The following is a 27383-nucleotide window of genomic DNA, read 5'->3' as shown; positions in this document are numbered from 1 at the left end:
AAAAAACAAACAAAACTGGATAGCGATGAAAGTAGCTCGAATCGATTGCAGGTATACTACCTTTACATCTCGACGATGGGAGAAACGAGAAATGGATTCGATCTGGAGGATGGTGGGAAGTATCTGAACTCCGTAACATTCTTCCTGTATCTTGTCAGTCAACTTTATTTCGGTGTACAAATACCGGCTTCGTGCACTGGCCGCTCGAAAGAGATGCTTCCTGTTATGCTCGCTGTCGGCAACCATTGGTGCGAAGCCGAGATAGATCAGTTGGTACGATCGCATGATTTGTCCTCAGTTAGAAGGGGTCTATAATAGATTATTCTGTTTCCAGCTAGAACTAATCACCATCGATTGTCTGCACCGGAACTATTCTATCAGTATCTACAAAATGTACACTCTAAATCGAGGACTATTATTTGGTGTGAGTATTGATCCATAATTGACAAAAATCACAATAATATTATCTTTTTTCTCCCTAGATAATAGCAACTGTGACGAGTTATTTGATAATATTGGTGCAATTTCACATCGAGAAATATGGATAGCAATAATAAAACCAATCTTACTTCCAACAAAGGCACAAAGTAAAGAAAATGTCGTCAGCTCGCCAAGAAGACAGTGAAGATTAGCAGGGCTAGGGTTGGACTGCTAATTTGCACATGTTTCGGATTACGTCATGGGTTGGTTTTAAAATGGAAATGACTAGGCGACGGTATTACGTCAACATGCCATAACGGTCTGTTGATGGGGAATTTATTGCGGTTTTTTCACTCGAAGCATTACAAAAAAGAAGCCACACTACATTGGTAAAACATTGGACCGAAGAAAACGTGCAATACGGATAATGTTTATGATCTATTTGCTGTCACTACTCTAAGTATTTGTAAACTGTTCTCTTGATTACCATGATGGAGGCAAAAAACCAACCAATTGTGTTAGTATTCTCGTTACTTTTGTAGGCCTCCTAGTTAAACATTCGAGATAAGAGATTCATACAATGTTTTCGCATAAGGCTTTGGTTTTCTGGAAGCTAGCTTGAGGTCACTTGAATAACTTCAATGTTGAACTATTGAGATACGTTGATATGTGTAAATATTGCAAGTACTAGTTTGGGTGTTTTTGCTGAACACTTCCGTATCCGGCAAAGGCGTACGTTTTCCTGAGTTAGTTTGGTTCGTTAAAACACTACACTTCTAATATTGTACCAATGTTTTCAAATTGCTTGAGGTTAATATGCTGCTCGTAGAGCGTTTTGTTAAACTTATTGCATGAGGTAGGCTAGTATGGCGAACATGGTTAGACCCAGAATCTTCCAGTCCGATGCAAAGCGAATAGACGAATTGCACTCGTCCTCATTACACTGACTGCAGAATACCTCGCTGACAGTATCGGTCTTGAACTTGCCATCGCACACGTCCTGACTCTTGTAGATGCAACCCTTCACGATGGTGGCCACTTTAGTATTCTTTTCTTCGTAGCGCAGATGGTAGCACTTATATTCGGATGATGGAAAGGAAATAGTGTTTGATTTCACCAGCAACAAACTAGCTGCTGAGAGGGCAGTAGAAGTTACAGTACATTCGGTGAATTCGGGGTTCGCGGGCTTCTCCTGCTTCTTTTCGTTTCCATTTTCAACCTCCAACCCCTGCATGCAGCGCAAGGCTTGTGTAGCTGAAATGAAATTAATACACATTTGTTATGATATTGCGTTAATCAAACGAACGTTTCGCAAAAAACTTACCATGAATGCATCCCAGCAGAATACAGAGACCCAAAATGATCAATTTCATTGTTGTTTTGTGATTTTATTTACCTTCAGAAGAAGAAAATAAATATTTTCCAAGCGACACAGCTTCACCGTCTAGAGCAGAGGAACGAATGCGGAATCGGATGAAAGAGAACCGAAAACAACGAAAGAGATTGTTTGCAAATAAAGAAAGAGATAGGAATGCTGGCCAAAGTATTTAGAGTATGGCAGGAGTGTGCATAAAATATGGTAATACTATTTTTAAATATATTCCCTGCCGTACATTATAAGTTCTTCCACAGTTAACTAACACGTTTTTGTTGAGAACTTTTTCATAAAAGTATATTGTTACTTACACTCGCCTTTGTCATGTACGTTTCCTTAAAATGTTGTTTCTTTTTTGTCACAAATGGAGTAAATATAATTTTCTTTGATGTTTCAGACATGCTTACTAAAGACTGATAATCAATCATGTAATTCAAAAGACTCTTGTCCCAAATATCGTATGAAGCACGTACATTATGAACTTACCTAAACATTAAAATCACTTTGGTCGTTTAGGGTGGATGATATCATCTGTTTTGCTCCCAAGAGTATTTGAGAGAGCATAAGATCGAGAGTATGCAATGGAAGTGAAAATCATAAGCTACGAGAGCATTGCTGTAAACCACTAACGTTAAACTCAGTTGTCCTCGCGGGCCGCATCTCCTCCCAAAAAAGGATTTCTAACCGGTGCTACCGCTCGGCTGTTGCGAACCCCGCGGCTATAGTAATTATGAGCTTTTATTTAACTTAACTCTCTACTAAAAAGCACAATAGTGTTAAATTGCAAAATATGCTTAAATAAACTTGATATGATTTCGGTAGAATTTGGAAAACGATTGAATGTCTTCAATCCGCTTACGACGGAGTTATTGTGCCTGACCGTTACCAATGAAATGTTTCTAAGACAAATCTTAAGCTGAACGAAGTGCATTCTATAAAAACCTCATTTCGAATTATTCAAAATCAAATTAAATTAGCCGCAATCGTTTTATCGATTTTTGAGGAGCTTTTTATCTTGAACAACTTGTTTTAAGAATGAATCAGAACTATGATCACGGATAACTAACGATCTTTTTGTTGTATCGAACTCAGATCGAATATTTAAAAAATGAACTTTGATTTGGTATCACTTGCACGTTACGTTAAAAAAAACCGCGGCCTTATTCTCCGTTACAACAGTGGTAACAAAAAACACTTCCCGCTGCGTGCTGAAACCCATTAATTAATCAAACATACATGTTCTGTTTCATGTCAGGTAATTGACAGGTTTTGGCAATTCAAAACACATTCTCTGGATCTCAGCAATTCAGGACTTGAAACGTTGCTGATTGTCACAGTACAGGCCGTTGCATCGTTTATAATAATATACACTGCTACTAATAGTTCATCCGATTTATTAGCTTATCTCGAAAAATCTATATAAAATCCTTGCTCATATGGTTTAAAACTTTCCATGAATTATTTCAAAGGGTTTGTGGGCCGCATGTTTGACACCTCTGCTGTAAACCATAAAGTCTATGACACGCTTTCGTATGCGGCGTTTGTAACTTTTCAAATCAATATGTCTCAATCAGTTTAGAGTTTCAGAAAACTAATGAGAATTGAATGGAATGCAATACATTTTGTGTTGCAAGTTCTATAAATTGGGCTCTATAAGTCTTTAATTTTGTTGAAGAGTTTTGTTTTGAAATTTTTCACATAACTGTTACATGGAAGGTTTTGATTTTGAATGGTGAGCAATTTGCTGCATTTAAACGTTTTGTTGTAATATTTTAAATAAGACAACGTGATTTGGCGGCAAACGGTAGAGGCGTGAATATACTTATTGAAATTGATGTGTTCCGTATTCGTGAGGTAACGCTTTACATATTCTTCTTCTTCTTTTTCTTCTTCTTCTTCTTATTCTTATTCTTCTTCTTCTTCTTCAAGGAGGATTTAGTCCAGTAAGGCTTTTGAATCCAGCTTCCTGGGCCTTCGCAAGCTAACCTGGAGGCATACCTCTATTGAATTAAGCACCGGCTATTATGGCCATATGTCCTGATTTTCTGTGACTATTCTGGTTTTCTGTGTGAGTCACAATTTTACTGCGACCATGTGGCCTGAATAACTCTACTTATCGCTAACCTATTTCAGGGACCCGGCTTTACATATTAAAATACATTTCTCAGCCGTTGTTTATGTTGTGTCATTACTCCGAATGGTTCCTAGTTTAATTAAAAATAGCAATAGCAAAACAGCCGAGTGCCTTCCAATGTTGATTGGAAAAACAAATTTATCACGAAACTCTAGTAATAAAAAACTTTTTTTGTTGCAGTCAACGCCTAAATATGTAATGACCATTTGATTTTGGCAACTGTCAACCAGTTTTGTCGAATAATAGCTCCGAATGTTTAGAACATACTTTCTGTCGGTACTCTAAGTGTTTGAAAAATGTTCTCTTGATTACCACGATGGAGGCAAAAAGCCAACCAGTTGCGTTAGTATTCTTGTTCATTTTGTAGGCCTCTGAGTGAAACATTCGAGATAAGAGATTCATGCAACGTTCTCACATAAGGCTTATCTGGAAGCTGGCTTGAGGTCACTTAAATAACTTCGATGTGTAACTATTGCGATACGCTGTTTTTTTGTAAATATTGGCATCACTTGTTCGTTTTTCTGAGTTAGTTTAGTTCGTTAAAATTCTACACTTCTAATATTGTAAGAATGTTTTCGAATTGCTTGAGGTTAATATGATGCTCGTAGAGCGTTTTGTTAAACTTACTGCATGAGGTAGGTTAGGATGGCGAACATGGTTAAACTCAGAATCTTCCAGTCCGATGCAAAGCGAATGGACGAATTGCACTCGTCCTCATTACACTGACTGCAGAATACCTCAGTGAAAGTATCGCCCTTGTACACGCCATCGCACACGTCCTGATTCTTGTAGATACAACCCTTGAAGATGCCCGCTATTTTATTCACGTCTTCGTAGCGCAGATGGTAGCACTTGTATTCGTCTGACGGAAACGAAACAGTGCTTGGTTTTATCAGCAACAAATTTATTGCTGAGATGGCAGTAGAAGCCATGTTGCATTCGGTGATTTCGTGCCTTCCCCATACCAAACTTATGGATCCGTCTGTAAACTTCCCCCCCTGCATGCACCGCAAGGCTTGTGTAGCTGAAATGAAATTAATACACATTTGTTATGCTGTTGTGTTAATCAAACGATCGTTTCGCAGAAAAAAACCTACCATAAATGTTGGTCAGGAGAATACAGAGACTCAAAATGATCAATTTCATTGTTGTTTTGTGATGTTATCAACCTTCAGAAGAAGAAACTAAATATTTTGCTAGTGACACAGCTTCACTGTGTAGAGTATTCGTTCAATGGGGAAGAATGTTGAAAGAGAACCGAAGATCGCTTGTCAACATGATTTTTGCAAATCAAGAAAGAGAAAGATATGTTTGCCAAAGTATCTCCAAAGTGTCAGGAGTGTGCATAAAATAACGCAATACATACTATTTTTAAATTATTTCAATGACATACATGATGAGTTCTTCCACAGTTAGCCAACACGTTTTTATTGAGAACTTGTTCATAAAAGTATATTATTATTTTCACTCGCCTTTTTGATATACGTTTCTTTAAAATGTTGTTTCTTTTTTGTCACAAATGCAGCAAATATAATTTTCTTGCCATGCTTACTAAAGACTGATAATCAATCATGTAATTCAAAAGATTCTTGTCCCAAATATCGTATGAAGCACGTACATTGTGAACTCACCTAAACATTAAAACCACTTTGGTCGTGGTTCCACCCTAAGGGTGGATGATACATATCACCTGTTTTGCTTCCAAGTACATTTGAGAGAGCATAAGATCGGGAGTACACAATGAAAGAGCGAATCTGAATCTCTCGTGTGCATTCCTGTAAACTCTAACGTCTATGACACGCTTTCCCTGGCATCGTTTGCTACTTTTCAAATTAATTTGTCTCAACCAGTTTATAGTTTCAGAAAATTAATGTGCGTTGAATGGAATGCAATACATTTTGTGTTGTAAGTTCTATAAATTTGTCTTTAATTTTATTAAAAAGTTTCGTTTTGAAAATTTTCACATAACTTACTGCTAATGCAATGTTAAGTTAAAGGTTTGGATTTTAAATGGTGAGCAATTCGCTGCATTTAAACTATGTAGGGTAATATTTTGAATAAGGAAGCGTAATTTGGCGCAAACGGTAGAGGCGTGAATATACTTATTGAAATTTATGTGTTTACATATTGCGCTTTACATATTAAAATGCAATTCTCAGTCGTAGTTTATGTTGTGTAATTATTCCGAGTGGTTTTAAGATTAATTAAAAATAGCAATCCGAGTGCCTTTCAATGTTGATTGAAAAAACAAAACTTATCCATTTGATTTTGGAAACCGTCAAACAGCTTTGTTGACTTATAGCTCCCAATGTGTAGAAAATATTTTCTGTTACTACTCTTAGTATTTGTAAACTGTTCTCTTGATTACCACGATGGAGGCAAAAAGCCAACTAATAGTGTTAGTAATCTCGTTACTTTTGTTGGCCTCCTAGTTAAACATTCGAGATAAGAGATTCATACAATGTTTTCGCATAAGGCTTTGGTTTTCTGGAAGCTAGCATGAGGTCACTTGAATAACTTCAATGTGTAACTATTGCGATACGCTGTTTTGTGTAAATATTGGCATCACTTGTTTGCCTGTTTATGCTGAACACTTCCGTGTCCGTCGAAGGCGTACGTTTTCCTGAGTTAGTTTGGTTCGTTAAAATACTAAACATCTAATATTGTAGGAATGTTTTCGTATTGCTTGAGGTTAATATGCTGCTCGTAGAGCGGTTTGTTAAACTTACTGCATGAGGTAGGCTAGTATGGCGAACATGGTTAGACCCAGTCTGATGCAAAGCGAATAGACGAATTGCACCCGTCCTCATTACACTGACTACAGAATACCTCTCTGATAGTAGGTTTCTTGAACTTGGCACTGCACACATCCTGATTCTTGTAGATGCAACCCTTCACGATGGCCGTTTCATAACGTCGCTTTACGTCTTCGTAGCCCAAATGGAAGCACTTGTATTCGGTTGATGGCAACGAAACAGTGTTTGGTTTCAACTCTAACAACCTTACTGCTGAGATGGTAGCATAAACTAAAGTACATTCGATGAATTCGGGCTTTTTCCACTCATCTACGATTATATTTGAATAATTCACCCCCTGCATGCAGCGCAAGGCTTGTGTAGCTAAAATGAAATTACACACACGTTAATTGTTATGCTGTTGTGTTAATCAAACGAACGTTTCGCAGGAAAAAACCTACCACAAATGCTGGTCAGGAGAATACAGAGACCCAAAATGATCAATTTCATTGTTGTTTTGTGATGTTATTAACCTTCAGAAGAAGCAACTAAATATTTTGCCAGCGACACTGCTTCACCGTCTAGAGCAGAGGTACGAATGCGGAAGAATGTTGAAAGAGAACCGCAGTTCGCTAGTCAGAACGAAAGATATTTTTTGCAAATAAAGAAAGAGAGAGGTATGTTTGCCAAAGTATTTCCAATGAGTCAGGAGTGTGCATAAAATAACGCCATACTATTTTTAAATTATTTCAATGACATACATAATAAGTTCTTCCACAGTTAGCCTACGCGTTTTTATTGAGAACTTGTTCATAAAAGTATATTACAAATGCAGTAAATATCTTTTTCTTTGGTGTTTCAGACATGCTTACTAAAGAATGATAATTGTAAGAAATTTCGGATGGTCTTCGTGAAGTAAGGTAACCTTACACCTTGAGCTCCAGTTTGCTACCGTTTATTATTCTGTCAAATATAGTTCATGTGCGTTACTTTATATTCATTTGACTTAGTTCCTAATTCCCTTTTCGTTAATCTTTTTCATTAATCCTTTTCTCTATTCTAATGATATCCACCAGAATGTAGGCAACATACTGAACTTTAATTTCTCACAATAACCTGTCATGTAATTTAAAAGATCCCTGTAACAAATACCGTGTGCTGCACGTACATTATGAACTTACCTAAACATTGAAACATGCGTTAGTAATCTTCTTCTAAAAATATTGTTCATTTTGTAGGCCCCCTACTTAAACATTCGAGATAAGAGATGCATACAATGTTTTCGCATAAGGCTTTGGTTTCCTGGATGCTAGCATGAGGTCACTTGAATAACTTCAATGTGTAACTATTGCGATACGCGGTTTTGTGTAAATATTGGCAGCACTTGTTTACCTGTTTTTTCTGATTACTTCCGTGCCCGTCGAAGGCGTTCGTTTTTCTGAGTTAGTTTGGTTAGTTAAAATACTAAACATCTAATATTGTAGGAATGTTTTCGTATTGCTTGAGGTTAATATGCTGCTCGTAGAGCGGTTTGTTAAACTTACTGCATGAGGTAGGCTAGTATGGCGAACATGGTTAGACCCACAATCTTCCAGTCCGATGTAAAGCGAATAGACGAATTGCACTCGTCCTCATTACACTGACTGCAGAATACCTCTCTAATATCATGTTGGTTGAACTTGCCATTGCACACATCCTGATTCTTGTAGATGCAACCCTTCAGGATGGCCGTTTCATTACGTCGCTCCACGTGTTCGTAGCCCAAATGGAAGCACTTATATTCGGTTGATGGCAACGAAAAAGTGTTTGGTTTCAACAATAACAACCTTCCTGCTGAGATGGTGGCATTAACAAAAGTACATTCGATTAATTTGAGCTTATCAGACTCATCTACGATTTCATTTTCAACGTCCAATCCCTGCATGCAGCGCAAGGCTTGTGTAGCTAAAATGAAACACACGTTAGTTGTTATGCTGGCTGTTGCGTTAATTAAACGAATGTTTCGCAAAAAACTTACCATGAATGCATCCCAGCAGAATACAGAGACCCAAAATGATCAATTTCATTGTTGTTTTGTGATGTTATTAACCTTCAGAAGAAGCAACTAAATATTTTGCCAGCGACACTGCTTCACCGTCTAGAGCAGAGGTACGAATGTGGAAGAATGTTGAAAGAGAACCGAAGTTCGAAGTTCAGAACGAAAGATAAGATAAGATAAGATTTCCAAATAAAGAAAGAGAAAGTTATGTTTGCCAAAGTATCGCCAATGTGGCAGGAGTGTGCATAAAATAACGCAATACTAGGTAAAATCCCACAATGAGGCTTCCTACTCGCCACATCGACGCCGTTTTTTCTACGTTTGCGCCTGAAAGTTTTGCAATAGGTGGCACATCAATTCATTTTGAATATTTGAACCGTTTGAATTTCCGTTAGAAGCTGTAATGATTTGAACTAATCGTTTGAACTAGGCAAGGTGGACAGCATAAACCAATGAGTTGGACTGCTGAAATGAGTTTGAAATGAGACCGCCCCCCTAGTTTGATTGGGTAGCCGAATTTTCATAAACTCATGAATGTTATGCATGAGGGAGTTCATGTTGTACATCCTGTCCAGTATAACCTTAATCTTTAATTTAACGAGACATTCAATTCAAACGCTTCACACAACGCCAATTGTTTCACCCATTGCAAACCTTTATGTACATCCGCTCACAAATGGTGTAGCCACGACAGTGATTTAGGCTGGGAGGGGGCTTCATTTGGGATTTTACCAAAAAGATTCCTGTAGTAAATATCGTGTGCAGCACGTACATTATGAACTTACCTAAACATTAAAACCACTTTGGTCGTTTAGGGGGGATGATATCATCTGTTTTGCTCCCAAGTGCATTTGAGAGAGCATAAGATCGAGAGTACGCAATGAAAGAGAAAATCATAATCTCTCGTGTGCATTCCTGTAAACCCTAACGTCTATGACACGCTTTCCCTGGCATCGTTTGCTACTTTTCAAATCAATATGTCTCAATCAGTTTATAGTTTCAGAAAACTAATGAGAATTGATTGCAACACATTTTGTGTTGTAAAATTCTATAACTGTTGTTCTATAAGTCTTTAATTTTGTTGAAGAGGTTTATGTTGAAAATTTCCACATAACTTACTGCTAACGCAATGTTACGTGGATGGTTTGGATTTTAAATGATGAGCAATTTACTGCATTTAAACTATGCATGGTAATATTTTAAATAAGGAAGCGTAATTTGGCGGCAAACGGTAGAGGCGTGAATATACTTATTGAAATTGATGTGTTCCATGCATTTCTCAGCCGTTGTTGATGTTGTGTCATTACCTCGAGTGGTTCTAAGTTTAATTAAAAATAGCATTCCAAGTGCCTTCCAATGTTGCGTGATAAACAGTAGCAAGTTAGAATGGCAATACTGTAGAATGCGCATCGAAAAGATCGCTTTTGTTGTGTTAACAGCAATTTTAACCTTTTGCGGGATGCAGCCATTCAAGTTCAGGTTTTTGGAAAATCATTACGAACAAAGTATGGTATACTGCTGGTACAGCATCACATTCACGATTTTGTACGCTATAGTCAGTAGTGCCCACGCGTTGTACGTCCTAGCCACTACAACTTCAACAATGAACCGGTGCCTCCTAGGAGTACAGTCTACCTGTATGGTACTATTCGTGGTTGCATCGAACTGCATAATAATACACCATCGAAAGCGAGTTGTTGTGCTTTTGAATAGTTTAATAATTAAAAAGCAGTTCAAAAATCAAAAAGGGAGCTTCGTTATAGACGAGAAGGATAATCTCATGATGAAAGGATTTTGTGCGAAGGTGCTACTGCTTGATCACTTGTTCATTATACTCGGTGCATATTTTGCGATTACAGTGCTATCTCCTGGTCCTTTGGGTTGGGAGCAGTTGCCGAAGTTTTGCCACTTTTTCATCATATGGTTGGTGGCAATACAGAACAATTTTTTCCTGGTGGTTATTTTTGCGGCCGTTGGATGCTTCAATGCTCTGAATAAAACATTAAAGGAAGCATTGGAACATGCCGACCCGTGTCGAACGTATCACAAAAATCGATCACATGGTGTGAAAGTCGGTTGCCAGTCGAAGGAAGGTGCGAATGAAAATTCGACAAATTATGTGAAAGAAATAGTTACATACTGGGAAGATCATTGGGCTGTAGCGAAAACAGTTCAGACATTTGTGAAGTTGATGGAAATTCCTCTGCTGCAACAGTACAGTTGGTCATTTTTTGCTATACTCTACACGGTAAATTTTGTAACCCAGTTTGCATCCCCAATACTCACCGTGTGACTTTTCTTCAGCTATTTTACATGTACTTAGTGTACGACGAGGATCTTCACGAAGGTATATCTATGATGACTATATACAAACACTTCCTTTGTTTTCTAATGTACCAAGGTACCCAGCTGTACTTCATGATCTATGGGCCATGTTATTACACTGCGAAAGCTAGAACATCGTTCTCTATGCTTTTGCAGCGTGTTCCCCTTTTACACGACGCTGGCGTCGAAAGATTGGTGAGAAATGTATTTACACTCCATTTTTTCTGTTGTGAGATGTAAGTTTTGTTTTCTCCTTTTAGATTGAAGCTATGAAGATTGATTACCTTCATCGTAGTTTCGATATCAACATTTGTGGATTATTTGACGTTGATCGTCGCTTTTTATTCACGGTAATCGCCTGCGTATATTCTCCAATACATCCTCTGATAACACAAGTGTCTAATTACAGATGATAACGTCTATTGCGGCACATTTGATAATCCTGCTACAATTCCATCAAGAAAAGTATTAACCGAGGGTGGATTTTCAGGAATTTCGAAACATGACTCGTTTAAAAGTTGCTTACAATGCATCACATGAGTTGCTTAGTAAATCCTGCCACTAATAATCCACCAAGCACAAGCAAACTCACTCGAAGGCTTCCGGCCGAGTTGCACCCATCGCGATCGTTACACCATCTGCATCCCGCCTGCACCCCGATACGTGTTTCCCCCTGGCACACGTCCATCGAATCGTACGAACAGCCGCGAATCCGATACCGACGATCACCGGTCTCTTCGACGATCAGCTCGAAGCAGCGGAAATCCGACGTCTGTATCATCTGGACGGTCGGTTTGAATGCCAACACCCGCAACATGTCGACCGAGGCGGAACTGGCATCACATTCGATGAGACTTTCTTCGCACACATCGTCACCCTCGTCGTGGTTGCACGAGAAGCAGGACAACGAGGAGGCAACTGGAACTAAGCGTTTGAATGTCAGTGGTTGTCAACCCGTACCGGTATGGAATAATTACCAGCTTGAAAAATATAAAACACCACTAAAAGTGAAATCAGCCTGTGTTGAGTCGTCATTTGGAGGGTTTTTTTTACAAATTTTGAAACTCCAAGCTACACTGATGATGCAACGTTATCGAGACGCTACGAAAAACTGTCGCTATCGTCAATGCTCTACCCAGACGGACCAATCTTATCACCACCAACCACACTTGGCGAGTGCTTGATAAGATATAAATTTCTATAAGTAATGGTGATTGTGATGCAGGTATATGATTCATTGTCAGGCGAAAGATAGATTCGAAATATTTCAAAAGTAATGTTTCAAATAAAATGTTATGAATATGAAAAGTATCTAATTCTTCGAAATTTCCAATTAGATCACAATCTTCAAATTTTACTACTGTAGTAGTACCTGAGGTGAATGTAATGTATTTTTTCTATTTTGTTGTAAAAATGTTTGCTGGTCTTACTTAAATGATGTCTAAAGTGAACACTTGGATTCATTTCATCAGGTTTCTAAAGTAGGTTGCAATAAAATAAAAACTCGGTTAAACAACCATAACAAAAAAGGATGTAGCAGCATGCTTCTGTTTTGGATATGCACATCCTTATGTTCAAATACCGCTCGATGCTTGGAGCCACTCTCTGACCAGTGGATTTCTCAGCCTGGAGCTCCAAATGCTCCATGTGTTTGTGACGTTCTCTCCGTAGACAAGATGCCGGTCAACCCCATCACCGCCGGTTGCCATGGCACCGACGACTGAAGCGTTCGGCTGTTCGGCGGACCGATTCAATCCCCGATTTGGGGAGCTGAGCATGGCGTTACCAGCATTGTCCTGCTGGTATGGCTGGCAGTCGCGGACGGCTGTTGAATGCCTTCGGATCGGACTGGAACGCAACCGGTGGAAATGGTAAATTGAGACGAATCTGCTGCGGAACTATCAATTGTTGATAACGGGCTGGTCGGTGTGGAATGTGAATTGTGATAGTTGGTGGCAATGCGTGTTTGACTGATGGACGATCAAGTGGAAGACCGTAATTTGGTTCGTCTAATCATTGTGTCAGTCCGGTTTTCGAGTGTGTGATGCTAGGCGTCCACAAAACAGCTGACTCACAGGATTAGAGCAACAGCTGCTGGCGGTGCGTAGTGTGAAGTCATCTACACTTGTGTCCGGTGGTAATATTAAGTTTGATCGTATATCGACGGAATCAAACGTCCCCGAAAGCAACAGTGTGGCGAGTTAGCGAAGGATAAATTATTCAGAAAGCTTTCGGAGCCAAGCGTGGAAAGAGAATAATTGAATGTGCAAACATTAATCTGTCCCCCCGTATCGGGCCGTACGTTGCCGGAAAAGTATTTATGTGGTGTGGAGATGATCCGAGACACTTTGGAGCCGATGGAAGCTAATGTTGGCAATGGTAAATATTTGAATTATAAATTGCACCGTCAATGGGTGTCCGAAATTAAATATTTATAAAGATACGCATTTGCATTTTTATTGACTTTTGAAAACTACAAACGGCCTGCTGGATGAGATCATTGTTTGGTAATAAAAATTCATAAAATAAATAATTTTTCCACTATAGCACTGATAATGAAAATCTTTGCCATGGAAAAGAATTCGTTATGGAACTTATTGATGTTCTTTCACAAGCCAGCGGGGTAAAACAGGTTAACCAGTACGATAGGCCATCAGTCGGATCAATTCAGCTTATCGCAGAGTATGGCAGTGGCGGGGTATCTTGGATTACCAAACAACGGTGGTGATATCGTATTTCTAATGGCAATATTTTGCCTACTCTTTTAAACATGAACGATGGTCATCAATTTCCGGCACGACCGATACTAAATGTGTTTGTTTTCGCGTTACGTATTTACGGTCGAGGCGTTTTTTGCGGAGCGTTTTAGTAAACACTGTTTCTTTTCTATTGTTTCGTAGTTTTTTTGTGTTTTGTATTAATATATAAAATGCTGTGCAACAATACATAACATTCAACATTTCTCAAATTTCAAAACTTGCTCTCTACCATACCATAGGTCACACATAGGTGGTAAGCTGTAGGTGACAGTTTAATGTTTCCCGAGATTTGCAACTAACGGTCCAGTCCCTTAAGGACAGGCAGGCCAACGTTCCGGAAGCTACCGTATCGAATTGCGCTTTCCGTTGAATCCGTGTTTTACGACCTTTACTAGAAGGAGGTCAAAGGTGATTTCAAAGTTAACGTCTGTTAAAGGGGTTTTGAAACGGGATAGATATTTTTGGACCGCTTTTCTAGGACATTATTTTGATACTTTTTGGTTTGCAACTGTTTACCTACCTTTAAACTTGAATTATTGTTTACCTACCTGTTGTGAAAAGTAAATATGAAACACTACAATACTGTACTTGAAAATGCCTTTACCAAAGAACAATTTCCAAAAATGACATATTTACGGTCTTCTGGTATGGAATGCGATGTAATCATCCAAGGAATGTTTGCTTTTGGTGAGAAAAATGACACCAGCGTATCACTTTTCGCATTTCGTATTTTCGTATCACTTTTGTTCGCATGCTTTAGTAACGGCGGAATAAAAAACATTAATCATACTGAAGGAAACCATTACGCAGAAAACATTGGAATTCTTCACGCCAAAAAACGGCTTGATATAGTGACAAAATTGGGCTACCTAATCCTTGCTGATAAGGGCAGTAACCAGTAGTAAGGGAAGCTGGTTGGCATTTGGTGGGAGTGTGGGGGTATTAATCCTGTGTTCAGGATATGGTTTCCTCATATTTATAAATCCTAGATCCTCAGGGAACGGAAAAAGGTGCTGTTAGAAAATAAAGAGAGTCCTAGAACATACATTCCTGATGAGGATTATTATCTTCCCTGATCGGGATTATCCTTTGAAGCGAATTGAGTAATTCGTTTACGGTTGATTCCAGTCTCATGCGTCTCTCGTCGTACTTGAACTGCCACGTGTTGCGTGTTACCGAATACTAAATGTGTTCATGCATTAATACTACATGCTATTCACCCGAAAAAATGAACGGCGCCTAGTATCGTAGATTATGAACCTCTCGGTCATACAATTTGTTGTCTCGTTTGAGGTACACGTTCATTCAATATTCACTACATTGGAAGCATATCAAATAAACAATGTTCCAACGATTCGAGAAGTAGTAAACTATGTTTACTGTGTCGTAAAGCCGAAATGGATCTTGCTGATCTATTTGCTCGCTCTTGGATTTGATTAACATTTTAATGACGATTGATTATTATCGCACAGCTTGCACCGATAGTGACACTCCGTATCTGGTTCACTGATGTGTGATACTGGCGAAATCGAGTTACACAATTCAATTTACTGTTCCAATTACTCGCGTAGTAAAACGTGTCTAGTGGAGATATTTTTAAGAAAAGCATAAAACATGTTGACAGTATGTACCGGAGAGAAGCTTGCGTATGTAACATGAGCGTGCTGATACTTTGTGCTGAATTCTATTTTCCTTTTAAAAATGATGTTCCCAAACAACCAACGGTGCAGAAAATAACGTAGAATGTCGAGTATCTTATAGTTCGTTCATCACTTACCGACACTATTGAAGCATGGTACAATGTCACAGATATCAAAGGTGGACTTTTCCTTTGAAATGTAGAGCTTCCAATCGAATGGTGGCAAACTGTTCGATATCGGCGTGCTAACGAGTCATAATATTAGTCGACTCTGCATTCTACCCTGACATAAACTGATAATAGAGCTGGCTGACATTCAAGTGGAGCTTCTGATTTTCACGCTTACCGATAAAAAAAGGAGAAGGCAAGTACAGTTATTTAAGCTCCGGAGTGTGTTGGGATATCGAATTAAGTTGGATTGATCCAATTTCCTACATGACGCGCGAGAAGTACGTGTTGACTGGGTTTTTTTTCTTCTTTTTTGTGCCTTTACAGCAAACGAGAGCCTCTTCAGCGCGTTGGACGACATTGGTGGCGAAGGGCAGACGGCGGATAATCGGCAGGATGAGCGAATCCAGTTCGATAGACTGGAGTTCGAAAGTCCGGCAGATCTGATGCGACATCTGTATTATACCTGTTTGCGTTCCAATGTTACAGAGAAGCCATGGGAGCCGGTTGGTGAGTAATTGCTATTTTCTTCTCTATTAACTGTTGTCGAATGCATCATATCAAAAGCACAATTTTGTCTGATCGTTCGAATACAATTTGGTAGCATAACATTTCCATAGTGGATTCAGTAGTTTTAAATTTGTTAGTTATAAATACAGAGCTTGTGTGAAAAATAATTTCAATTACTGCAGAAAAGATAATCGAAGAAGAAAATCTGGTCAAATGAAAAGTAATTTGTAACTCAAATCTCGTAGATTAAACTGGTTGTTGGATGAGAATACTGCTTGGGCAAAACAAATTCTCTGGTGGCAGTTGCTTGAGGTAAATACCTCAAAACTTTTCCGAACGAATTTACCAAGCGCCAAACTTTGACGTAGCGGTAATTGGCTGCTACGAAGAACTGAACCTTGCGCCGACCTCGCACCTCGGGGAAACCAGTGAAAGAAAACGCGTTCAGCGCCATCAGGAGCTAATCGGGTATGAAAGGTGCCTGCTTTACGGTGGGATGGCCACGGAACGGAATAGCGGCAAAATTGAGTTACAGCTCAACTTAAGTCGAGGCGAAAAGTCTTGCACACCAGTCAAGTGTGCAGTTGAGAACGCGCGAAAGACATCTTCCGAGCCGTCCTATAGATGTCTCGTCTTCAAGCTGGCGGTTGAAGGCGGCTGAGGACTGTGGGTTGGGCGGGTGCATACTCATCGAATTGATAAAAAATGACTCAACAAAACTGAAATTGATTTCCGTTTCATGAGATGAAACTGAATCACGACTCAAGAAAGCACTTAGCTGTTGTTGTCCTTGGGAAACAAAAAAGTTCCTTAGAATAATAGGACTTAAATAACTTTCTCTCTAAGCGTTGGGTCATAAGTTAACGCTTCCTGGAATCTCTATAACAGCATTAGAACTTTGTGTAAGATTGATCAAATTAAGTTTTATCTTTCTCTATTGCCCTCTCAGCTGCATATCTCTTATGTTTTCTCTTTCCCTTTCATATAATGGAGACGCATGGTGTTTGTTGCAACACGTGGTACCTTGGCAAAAGTCAAACAAAAGGGATCAGCTCAATAATGGATGGATTTATTCCTTCTGAAGTGCGTTATCAGCGAACATACTTTTTTGCACATTCGATGAATGAACCACAGCCACATACTTGGCGTGATTTATTGTATCATGTAATAAGCTTATGTCGGAGTGCGTAGAATGAACTTTTGGAGAGAAATTACGGTCCCTGTCGGCATTCGGGTATAGCAGGGATAATTTATTTCTGGATTCGCATTCGTGTACTTCGAAAGGTTTCCATTTTTTCCTTTTCCGGTTGCGTAACGAAAAGGTTTTATTTAGATTTATTTCACTTGTACTGAGCACCGAAAACATTTATTTTAATCAGCGGCATGGTGGAACAAAAAAAAAACAACGTGTGAAAAACAATGCTCCAGTCTAGGAAACAAATTACATTTTTTTGGTCTGCGAAATGATGTTCTTAGAATGTGTTGTGGTTTTTAGTGGTCTTTCGAAAGCGTTTCGCCTTTTAAAAGAAACGTGGCCTGTACTTGCAGTAATTTGGAGTTGTAAGGGAAGGCAAAAGAATGTTCACGAGTCAAGTATAACATTAGGTGCTTTGGAATGTGCGCTCCAAATAGTATTTGAAATGGGACTGCTTTCAACCATTGGAAACGGAAACATGTCTTATGCATTACCCATGGCTCCCAAGGAGTCGCACATTCCCGAGTGCCACCAACGCTCCATTTGAAGGTGTCATGTTTAAAGGTGTTTGTGTATATTGTTATCTTTTGTAGGCAACGAAAAGTTCTGTCCCCGACGCTTCGACGGATGGTCTTGCTGGGAGCCAACCCCTGCCGGAACGGTGGCGGAAAATTTTTGTCCAAAGTTTGTGCTCGGTTTCGACCATCGTCGGTTGGCCTATCGGACGTAAGTATCCAACATTTCAAGTTTCCATGTCGACACCACACCATTGTCGAGTGGTTTAGTGTTTGCCACAGGGAAATTAGTATTTACAATTGGTCAGGACAATTATGGAACGAGATGTGTTTTATTTTGCAGATGTCATGAAAATGGTTCCTGGTTCGTCCATCCACTGTCCGGACGGGAATGGTCCAACTACACGAACTGCGTCGATACGGAAGACATGCAGGTGAGGGACGAAGTGTGCGGTCAATGTTTTCCTCCGAGTTATGATGAGCATTTTTTTTTCTTCCATTCGTTCGTTCATCTCCACTCCGATCATAATTTACACTCGTATGTCATTAGAACCGTGCATCGGACATGCATGGTACATGAAAAGATAATTAAAAAACAATCATTCTCACCAAAACCGATCCATCTCGTGGCCCTCCGCTGTTTGTCACACTCTTCTCCAGACTACACTGAATAATTTCTCATAGGTGTTCCGACATTGATAAAGATAAATTGACAACATGACTAATGATGTTGTCGTCTCTCCATCCCTCGTACACACTCTGTTCACTCCCCCACAACTTAGGTTTCGTCCCAAATTACTTAGTTGTGGTTCATGCAACCCTATCAGTCGGTTCACTATAAGTTTAATCTCATTTACAACGACTACCAACCAGGCTATCGTCGAAACGGTACGATGTTCGGTCGCGTGTTGACATTGGAGTGGATAAAATACGCCCGAAACGGGGTGGTCCGAGGCGTTGCGTTCGTCTTATTACTCAGTCATACTTTGCGATTGTCGTTTTGATGAGGTCTTATCAACTGCCACACAATGTTCCAACAACAACAACAACAACCAAATCAGAGACGATACGATAGCGTCAACCAACCGGTTAAGTCCACGAGGTGATACGAATTTATTTGTTTGTCACGCACTACGCAATGGTAATCGAGCGAAACAGCCCAGCACAATATCGTGTCAACCATTTGATTGGAAGTTTATTTTAGTGAGGGAAGAAATTGAAACATTTAGAGAACAGATTAATTTTATATAGTTTGCGACATTTACAAAACATAATAATTGAATTAGACGATTTTTTATTGTAAAACAATAATATAATTTTACATTCCAGTTACGACGTTTGGTAAACGACATTTACATCGGCGGATACTCTGTGTCTTTTCTGACGTTAATAATATCGCTGTGTATTTTCAACAGCTTCAGGTAAGGATGACTCCACTTCGGAAAAATAACTAGGTCGTTTTTCATTTTCGAACCGAATCACTAGACTGGTTTTTGGTGACTTTTCTCACTCGTGCCACGCATTTCTTCCTCGGCCGAATCTCTGCAGCAAGATGTACAAGCAACAATTTGTCTGAGTAAATTTCATGAATTATGGATAGGTATGGAAATTATTGCCATCACCCGATAGGGGGCAACAACTTGTCCGGAAAGCACTGTAGAAGAAAATGAGAAAGTTTACCACATGGATGCACGGGTTGTCTCGGTTTTTTTCGTTCTGACCCGCCCGCTGTTGCGTTTTGGTGATGATTGATTCAAGGGACGAATTTGTCAGTAACATAAAAATGAAACGAGATTGAGCGTGGAGCGTGGTTATTGCGAGGTTGGGAGAGAGCGCATCAAAAAGAACGAAAAGTCCACAGAATGATATCATCGTTAGTGATGGCACCATTTGAGGATGATTGATGATAACTGATTTCTTGTCGCGGTACGGATTGTTTGTCTGATGTCTCTTAGATGGATTGTTCGCCAGCTGGCGTTTTGAGAGGGATGACCACAGTTGTGGGGGTCATTTCATTTTTGTGCCGGTGTGTATATGGAATGCATATCCGGCCACCCACATGAGCTCAATCCGCTTTAAGTTGATCTTTACATTGTTATTAACAACTGGTTCTTGTTGGACATTAGAAAAAATACTTTCTCATTCACTTAATTTTGTTTTGTTATTTTAGTAAAATTATTGTTTTTTGTTTTATCACGTATCAAGACGCGGAACAATTTGAACAAATTTGGATTATATTTTTAAGGTTCCAATAGAACCCAAAACGCCCCGAATGATTGGAACCAAGTGTATTGTGCAGCTCGGATGAGTGTCAGGTGCTTGTTGTCACTTAATCAATCTTCACATTTCAACCAAGCAAAGATCCGTAATGGCGGCCAGCCGGAGCACTCTACAGTTTGGAAAGCTTTTCCACGGTCGAAAACACAAGCGAAAGTCTGCACTTTGTCGAAATGTCACGGTTAAGTGATATGTGCTTGTGAAAAGTGGAGATCCCGTTGTGCTGGAAGATGATGGCCACTTGAGGAAATTAAGCTTCAGAGAGCAGAGACATCGCAGCTCCTGTCCATTCGGTCGGGAAAGCTTAGATAAAGGGGCGACGAGGCGAGGGATAAATGTGCCATTCACATGACACCGTTAAATATTCATACAAAGCCGGGACGATTCCCGGGCGCGAAAGCAGAGGAAATTGAAAAACTTTTCCAAGGGTGAAAAATGAAACAAACGGTCCACAGGGCATGGAGTTTTTATTTTCCATCTCCATCCGGATACTACACTTGACGAGAGTTTTTTTTTCTTCATTTTTCATTGGTTTTCCCCCGTAGGACATTAAAATGCACCCGCATACGGATACACATCCATTTATTCACCTCATTGGCACTGAGCTGTATGTTTTGGATCGTGTGGTACAAATTCGTCGTGGAAGATCCGGACGTGCTGAAAGCAAACGTGGTAAGTAGGAAATTGGAGGCGAGATGTTGCTTTCCCGTTGTTTAAAGAGTTGCATTCTGGGTCAATGTGGTTTGTTTGTCCTCGACAATCCCTTTTTGCTCGATGGTTCATTCAAAACCACTAAGGGGAATAGTATTTGTTGGAGTGCGTTTTTCCTGATTCACCGGTCTGATTAAAGGGTCGTCTTACGGCTTTGCGTTAATGGAAAATAGAAATTTCGATCAGTCCTCAAGGGAGCGCAATGTGTCCTAACGGAGCACGTGGAAATGGAAAATTTTGGAAAACGTTAACAACGACCCAGGGAAAGGTGTAAGATGCCTTCCCTTGGAAGTAAGAAAGGCTCAACAACTAAAAAGAGGGTGATTGTAAACAAGGCAGTCTCAGTATTGCCATGTCGACGAAAGCTTGTTCCGCCTTCGTGATGTCTGGTACCGGGAAAAGTTGCAACACAGCATTGTATTACTTTAAGCTCAAAGAGCAACAGCGTGGAAAACGAAAGAATATGGAAAACGGGGAAAGTTTACGGATTCCTGTGCGGCATCGCAATGAGCAGCAGAGAAAAAGCTAAACTTGGCGTGGAGAAGGCAACGGAATTCTCGTTTCATTGCATTTACCTTGTTAATTTATTTATAAACTTGTATTGTACTCCATTCCTTCATGTTTACCACCGGTGAAACACAAAGTCCTGGTGGAAATGTTCCTATTAAAATGATACAAATAAGGTGGACAACAGCGCGTGCTCTGGAAAAGGCCGTGCAAGCAGAAAGAATTATGAGCCACAGATATTCGTTATCATATTATTAATATGAAGCAACAGTTCGGATGAAAAATTGAATGAACAATGTAACACACGAGTTATTATAGCAACGCTGTAGGAATTAGCATCGGATTTAATATTCTGTTGTTACACGTTTCTCACTGTTAATGAGCATTCCAGCACGGAAAATATCGAACGTGGTTAATTTGGAAAGTGTTTCGTTAAAAATAACACGCACATTCGTCGAAACCCAGAACAACGTAGTCAAGAACAAAAGCATGCATTATTGGTTTAAACACTCATTAGCAACATAATGTATTTCGATTGCATGCGGTTGTTGTAAAATGCGTCCATTTCGATCCAAAACACACGGGTTTGGTTCGCATCCCGACAGGAAGCAATTGCTTAATCAGATTGATGTTTTTTTATGTAAATAGCGTTGACTGCATTTGAAACCAATTAGTTGCGCTTCCAAACACAAGATCAAAGCAAATGAACATGCGAATTAACATGTTTATTAGAATTTAATGTTTCAAGCAGTGTACTATGATATTGGATTAATGCACTTTGTCGCACAAGTTTCTCACCTTTTACTCCTTGCTTGAAATAATACTTTTATATCACGGAAAAAAATGCACGCATCAGAAAGGGGAAACAAAAAACTAACACTTACTTTGCTGGTCAAATTTCGTCGGCGAATTTAGAAAACCAAAACCCTGCTCTATCTCGCCAGAAGGATGGGCTTAAAAATGGCATTGTTTAGGGCCGGTTTCTTTCGCCGTCCGTGGCGATAGCCCACCCAACACACTTAGCACCAGAGCTGGTTGTTCCCGGTCGAATGTAGATACAACACGATGCGCACGTTTCACCGTTTGGTTTGGGTGTCGTGTCATTTTTTGGCCGATGCCGGAAACACTCGCTGGCGCTGCTGGCAATATTTGCAAAGCGTGTGGCCGACGTTGACCCAGCTGCAGCACGTGTTGAGGTGTTGTAGATTCAGCAGAGACCATGGCGTCCTTGGATGGAAAACTGGTCCATCGCACTGCGTTCGTTTGCAACAGGTTAGCTTGGATCGGATGAACAATGGAAAATGCGTAAATGTGGCAAAATTTGGTCCTGAGTTTTGTGGGGATTTTCGTTACGTAATGCGGAGTAGGCTTCTAATAGAAATGTTGCTAGAAATAATATTTCGCTTCTGGGAAAATGTTCACTATCCTAAAACGAATAGCATAGTCTTGATGAAATGACATTAAATGAAGGCTACCGTTACCTCGTGCCAGAAGGATATTTAAATTTATCTCATTACAAAAACATTAGACCGGAGTCTGAAGAGCGCGCAGTGTTTGCTTAACTCGGATATGATTCATTATTTCGTTCGATGCGGAGGAATGAGGCTTCCGGTTAATAGATCCCACCGTTCCTGCCATTAACAAATCACCCTCTTCTCTAATCACCACGTGTTTTTCTTTCAGGGCTGGTGCGTCGGGTTGCACATATTACTCCACTACCTGATGCTGGTCAATTACTTCTGGATGTTCTGCGAAGGCTTACATCTGCACCTGGTGCTCGTTATTGTAAGTATGCTTGTACGATGTGATTGACGTCAGGGGTCAGGGGCTGAACGGGGTTAACTTGATGTTTCCGAACCTTGATCAATATCAATCAAAGCAACCACCAGTCGATCTACCTTAAAGGGCCATTTTTGGAAACCATGGAAGTTGACCAATTTGTGGTATCATATAGCTGTTTGACGAGAAAAGTTTTCGTATAACTATTGCCCCTTGTGGTCGTAGGAGGTCTAGGGTTAACACACAGTGTTACACAGTCACTGTGAAATTAATTTTGTCGCAAGAGAAACCCCCTTTCCCGTCCGATGCTATGGCAAGTCCAACCAACATTTTCACCTCAGCTTTAGCCAACCTTCCGTCGTCCGTTGAAGCTGGCGGAGAAAGGAAAATCAATTGCCTCGGTACAGGATCACCTTCGTCGATGGATGCTAGAACGGGGTCATTTCCTCATTGGGGCCCATTTTCTCTTCGATTAGGAAGTCGAACAAACACACCAACACCACAACCGGCTGGTGGACGTTATTGAGTCAAGTTCTGACCACCGGGCGCCGGCCATCGGAGCATCGGAACGGTGGTTCCTATAGATTGATGGTTGTTAGCCTGTTGCCACGCTGATATCGACTTCACCGATACACTCGATACTCGATTTCTTCCACGAAAGTCAGCCGCTTCGGTACAGGAATAACAAGGAACCAATGCCATCCCTGAGGCGAGCGACGTGTCTTTGCGTAGCTGCGGTTTTTTGCACTCGTCTGATTGATTCGTCTGAACTCCGAACGTTCCTTACAACTCCCTTGTAATTCCATTCGATTCCGTTTTCTTTTCTTCGCTTGTTTTTCCCTCTACAACGAAACCGATGCCTAACAAAACAAACGTGGCACGGTCTTGTAAAAAAGGTCTTCATCAAGGATATTGTCGCAATGCGTTGGTTCGCCACGATCGGCTGGATATTGCCGGTGCTGCTGGTGTCCCTGTACGCCCTCGTCCGGAACGCGCAGCCACACGATACGGACCAGTAAGTATTTTACGACACAACACTACTTCACCATGTTTTTTTTCTCCGTTTTTGCGATACGATTTAGAATGGATTCGGATTCGGTGTGCTTCGGAAAGGCAGACCGGCCAAGTTCGAGCGGTTTTCGTTTCGGGAAACAAACAACAACCCGGTTCGGCAGTGCCAGGATGTGCTGCAAGGACCAGGTTTTTGTGATAAATAATAATAAAATTGAGATTTTATCGTTCGCGCACGTCAGAGTGGAGCGCCCAGGTCCCGAGGCATGATGGATTATGAGCCATAACATCCCTTAATTGATTGGGTGTTGAAGTGTCAAGAGTGGAATCAATTTCATTGTCATGTGGGCGTTGGAAAATTCGGCATTGGAAAATGCCCCGGGAGGGCAGTACAGCTTATTGTAGCCTCACGTTTCCTCTCCTTTCTCTGCCTTTTCCCCAGCTGCTGGATGGACGAAAGCCACGCCATGTGGTTGCTGACGGTCCCGGTTTGCTGCTCCCTGGTAGCCTCGCTGATTTTCCTTATCAACGTGGTGCGGGTACTGCTCACGAAGCTTAACTCCACGTCACCCCATCCCGCCCCGCTAGGGCTGCGCAAAGCCACCAGGGCAACCCTCATACTCGTAAGTTTGCGATTTGGTGAACCTCGAAAATCGTTTTTCGACGTGGTTTAATAAGGTTCGAAGTGCCAAACGTGTTTGATGGTATTTATTTTTGCCTTTTTCTCCCCCCTCCCTCTCTCTCTTTCTCCGTTCCACGAAAGATTCCACTGTTTGGGCTACAGCACATCCTGTTGCCCTTTAGGCCGGATAAGGGATGCCAGCTCGAGCGGTACTACCAGATCGGGGCCGCACTCCTCATCAGCCTGCAAGGCCTGTGCGTGTCGTGTCTGTTCTGCTTCGCCAACCACGATGTCATCTTTGCGGTGCAGTGCTATCTGAGCCGCTTCTTCCCCGACATCGTGACGCACCCGTTCCTCGAGAGCAACGGGGGCCAGCCGGCGACGCAAAGCCGGGACGTGGTCGTATGACTGCTGAACGTGCACCGCTCCACCCCGACTAGTATTAGTCACCGCGAGCGAGAACCGGCCTCACGACAGGACCAGACAAGTGCCGTGTGAAAGGACGACCACCGTCTTTTCGGCCTTTCCATGTTCGTCCTCCGATGTGTTTTTGTGTATGCGATTCCCTAATCCTTTCGGCGCTGGAACGACTCCCCCCTCCCACAGTAGGTGTCCTTTTGTACGGCGGCGGCACTACATTACACACCCTGTCACGGCATGGATGGGCATCGAGATTCACTACAAAACCGGAAGCTATTGATGTATGCATTTGAGCGTTCGCCCCGTTGACTACACGCGTCCAACGAACCGCTCCTTAAAGGTGAGCGCTCGAGCCAACATTCCCGATTGTGTAGCGTTAGAAAAAAGTGTTAACCAAGCATGGAGTAAAGAAACTAAATGGAACGAAGAAATAAAGAGTATCCTACCTGTTACGTACACGCTGCTCGACGTTTGAGGCATGCCGAAAATAAGAGCCCCCGTGAGGCACGCTCCACGCCGGAACTGGTGGATAAATCGATTTCGTTCAATTTTCCAAGCGAACACATAAAATCAAATCTTCATTTCGGGTCCGTCCTCGAAACCGGCTCGTGACTCCATTTTCTCCAGTGAAGGCGTTTGATGGTGTGTTTAAATTTTCATGAAAATGTGTCCATGCTCGAATGGAGAAGGAAAGAAAAATAAAAAATTGTCGATTTGTCTACCAACCGTTGTACCAACTCGACATAAACTTATGTGATTTTTAATAGAAAGTCATGAGTGCTCAAAACACCAGCCACGTTTGCTAACGATAACATTTGACCAGTAATATGTTTGACGAACTTTGGAAATCACTTTTTGATTGGCTAAATGGAGTGTATTAAAATGTAATTTACCAGCGGGTGATAAGTGCTAGCAAAGCAATGCGTTGGAATTGCTACCCAGTCTAAAATGGACCGCGTGATCAAGTGCAACATCATTGTAGGAATTATCATTTCCGTGATGCTCGCGTTTTCTTGCGGCTCACTGCTCTACACCAAGCTGCACCAAGCGTACACTCCGTGGATCCCAACTACCAACGGGCGAAGGAACTTACTTACACGATTATACCCGTGGATTCACTTGGCCAACCGTGGGGCGCCCGAGGGTCGTACAAAATGTCCGATAAATGAAACGTACGCGCAGTTTGGTGCGGCTTGTGGAAAGTCCTGTGGCACCTACGGTCAACTCTGTCCGATCGTGCGATTAAACCGTTGTGTTTGTATCGGAGGACATGTGCGGGACATCCAAGGAAAATGCGTTCATTACACAGATTGTGTGAAAATGCTTGACGATGTCGAGTTTTTACAATAGTGTAAAGAATAGCTTAGGAGGACTAGGAAATACATACCACAGAAGGAACAGGTTACGGGGAAAGATAAAGCGAATAAGCTTGTTTCGTTTTCGATCAATTTAAGTTAGTTAAGGTCAATTTAAGGTAGAGCAGTTTTAAGTTAGTTGGTTGTAAAATATATAACTAATCCTGAAAAATTAATTCCAATTGCTCCGTGAAGCAACATCCTAATCACGGCGCATCCTACACATTACTGGCACATGGACGAACCTATTCCATACCTTTACTGCGCATTGCGCACTTGTGTTAACTGTTTGTTTAGAACGGATTGTACACCTCCGTACACGGGCCAACATTGCGTATTTTGTATATAAAAGCGCCGTAGTTCAGTTGAATTAAATTATTCGCTCACAGCACCACCCAAAGCATCATCATGAAGCTATCGTTCTTCCTCGTTATTGTTGCAGCAATCCTGCTGTTCGTGGTATGTACAACGCTACTATTACTAACACTGTACTTGGAGTAACGTTGAATACATTATTTTTACAGAACGTTGCTGCCGTCCACGGCGATCGTGGCGGAAAGAAAACAACCGTCGAAGGCGAAACTACCCACACCCGGGGAACCAGAGGAACCAGAGGAACCAAGGGAACTAAGCGCCCAGATGTTGCATCCGTTGAGGTCGTTGATGGAGTTGAGTCCGTTGAATCCGCTGACGACAGCGTGTGAACATGAGTCAAATGGTCCGCGAATAAAAATGCAGGAACCATAATAAAAATAAATAGTAAAAATACTTTTACTATGAACTGTTGAAACGAATATTATTTTGTTTTATTTGGGTGGTATAGTGAGGCGAAATAGATTCGAAAGAACCATCGAGACTGTCATGCTAACACGACTTATAAAGTGCCCA

At 40.9% G+C, this 27383-nt stretch overlaps 4 protein-coding genes across 4 annotated transcripts; 1 reads left to right on the top strand and 3 right to left on the bottom strand.

Annotated features, from left to right (window-relative positions):
* Nucleotides 1-711: 711 nt before the first annotated feature.
* On the bottom strand, nt 712-1793 carry LOC131289079 (uncharacterized). Its single transcript, XM_058318278.1, has 2 exons — nt 1745-1793; nt 712-1674 (listed from the first exon to the last, which is right to left on the bottom strand). The coding sequence occupies exons 1-2, from the start codon at nt 1791-1793 to the stop codon at nt 1265-1267; spliced, it is 459 nt and encodes a 152-aa protein (XP_058174261.1). The 3' UTR covers nt 712-1264.
* Nucleotides 1794-4552: 2759 nt separating this feature from the next.
* Nucleotides 4553-5075, bottom strand: LOC131289076 (uncharacterized). Its single transcript, XM_058318275.1, has 2 exons — nt 5027-5075; nt 4553-4953 (listed from the first exon to the last, which is right to left on the bottom strand). Exons 1-2 carry the CDS (start codon nt 5073-5075, stop codon nt 4553-4555), a joined length of 450 nt encoding a protein of 149 aa, XP_058174258.1.
* Nucleotides 5076-11559: 6484 nt separating this feature from the next.
* LOC131289072 (uncharacterized) lies at nt 11560-12805 on the bottom strand. The gene is made up of 2 exons (XM_058318270.1): nt 12724-12805; nt 11560-11951 (listed from the first exon to the last, which is right to left on the bottom strand). Exons 1-2 carry the CDS (start codon nt 12803-12805, stop codon nt 11560-11562), a joined length of 474 nt encoding a protein of 157 aa, XP_058174253.1.
* A 26-nt stretch (nt 12806-12831) lies between these two features.
* LOC131289068 (calcitonin gene-related peptide type 1 receptor) lies at nt 12832-25128 on the top strand. Its single transcript, XM_058318267.1, has 10 exons — nt 12832-12898; nt 15921-16103; nt 17892-18024; nt 18157-18247; nt 19143-19234; nt 20636-20762; nt 22992-23093; nt 23984-24102; nt 24541-24721; nt 24862-25128. Exons 1-10 carry the CDS (start codon nt 12832-12834, stop codon nt 25126-25128), a joined length of 1362 nt encoding a protein of 453 aa, XP_058174250.1.
* The last annotated feature ends 2255 nt before the right edge of the window (nt 25129-27383 follow it).

The sequence above is a fragment of the Anopheles ziemanni genome, chromosome 3 (assembly GCF_943734765.1).
Source record: "Anopheles ziemanni chromosome 3, idAnoZiCoDA_A2_x.2, whole genome shotgun sequence".
NCBI classification, from domain to species: domain Eukaryota; kingdom Metazoa; phylum Arthropoda; class Insecta; order Diptera; family Culicidae; genus Anopheles; species Anopheles ziemanni.
The sequence above is the reverse complement of the archived record's forward strand: the minus strand, read 5'-3'. Positions and strand labels throughout refer to the sequence as shown.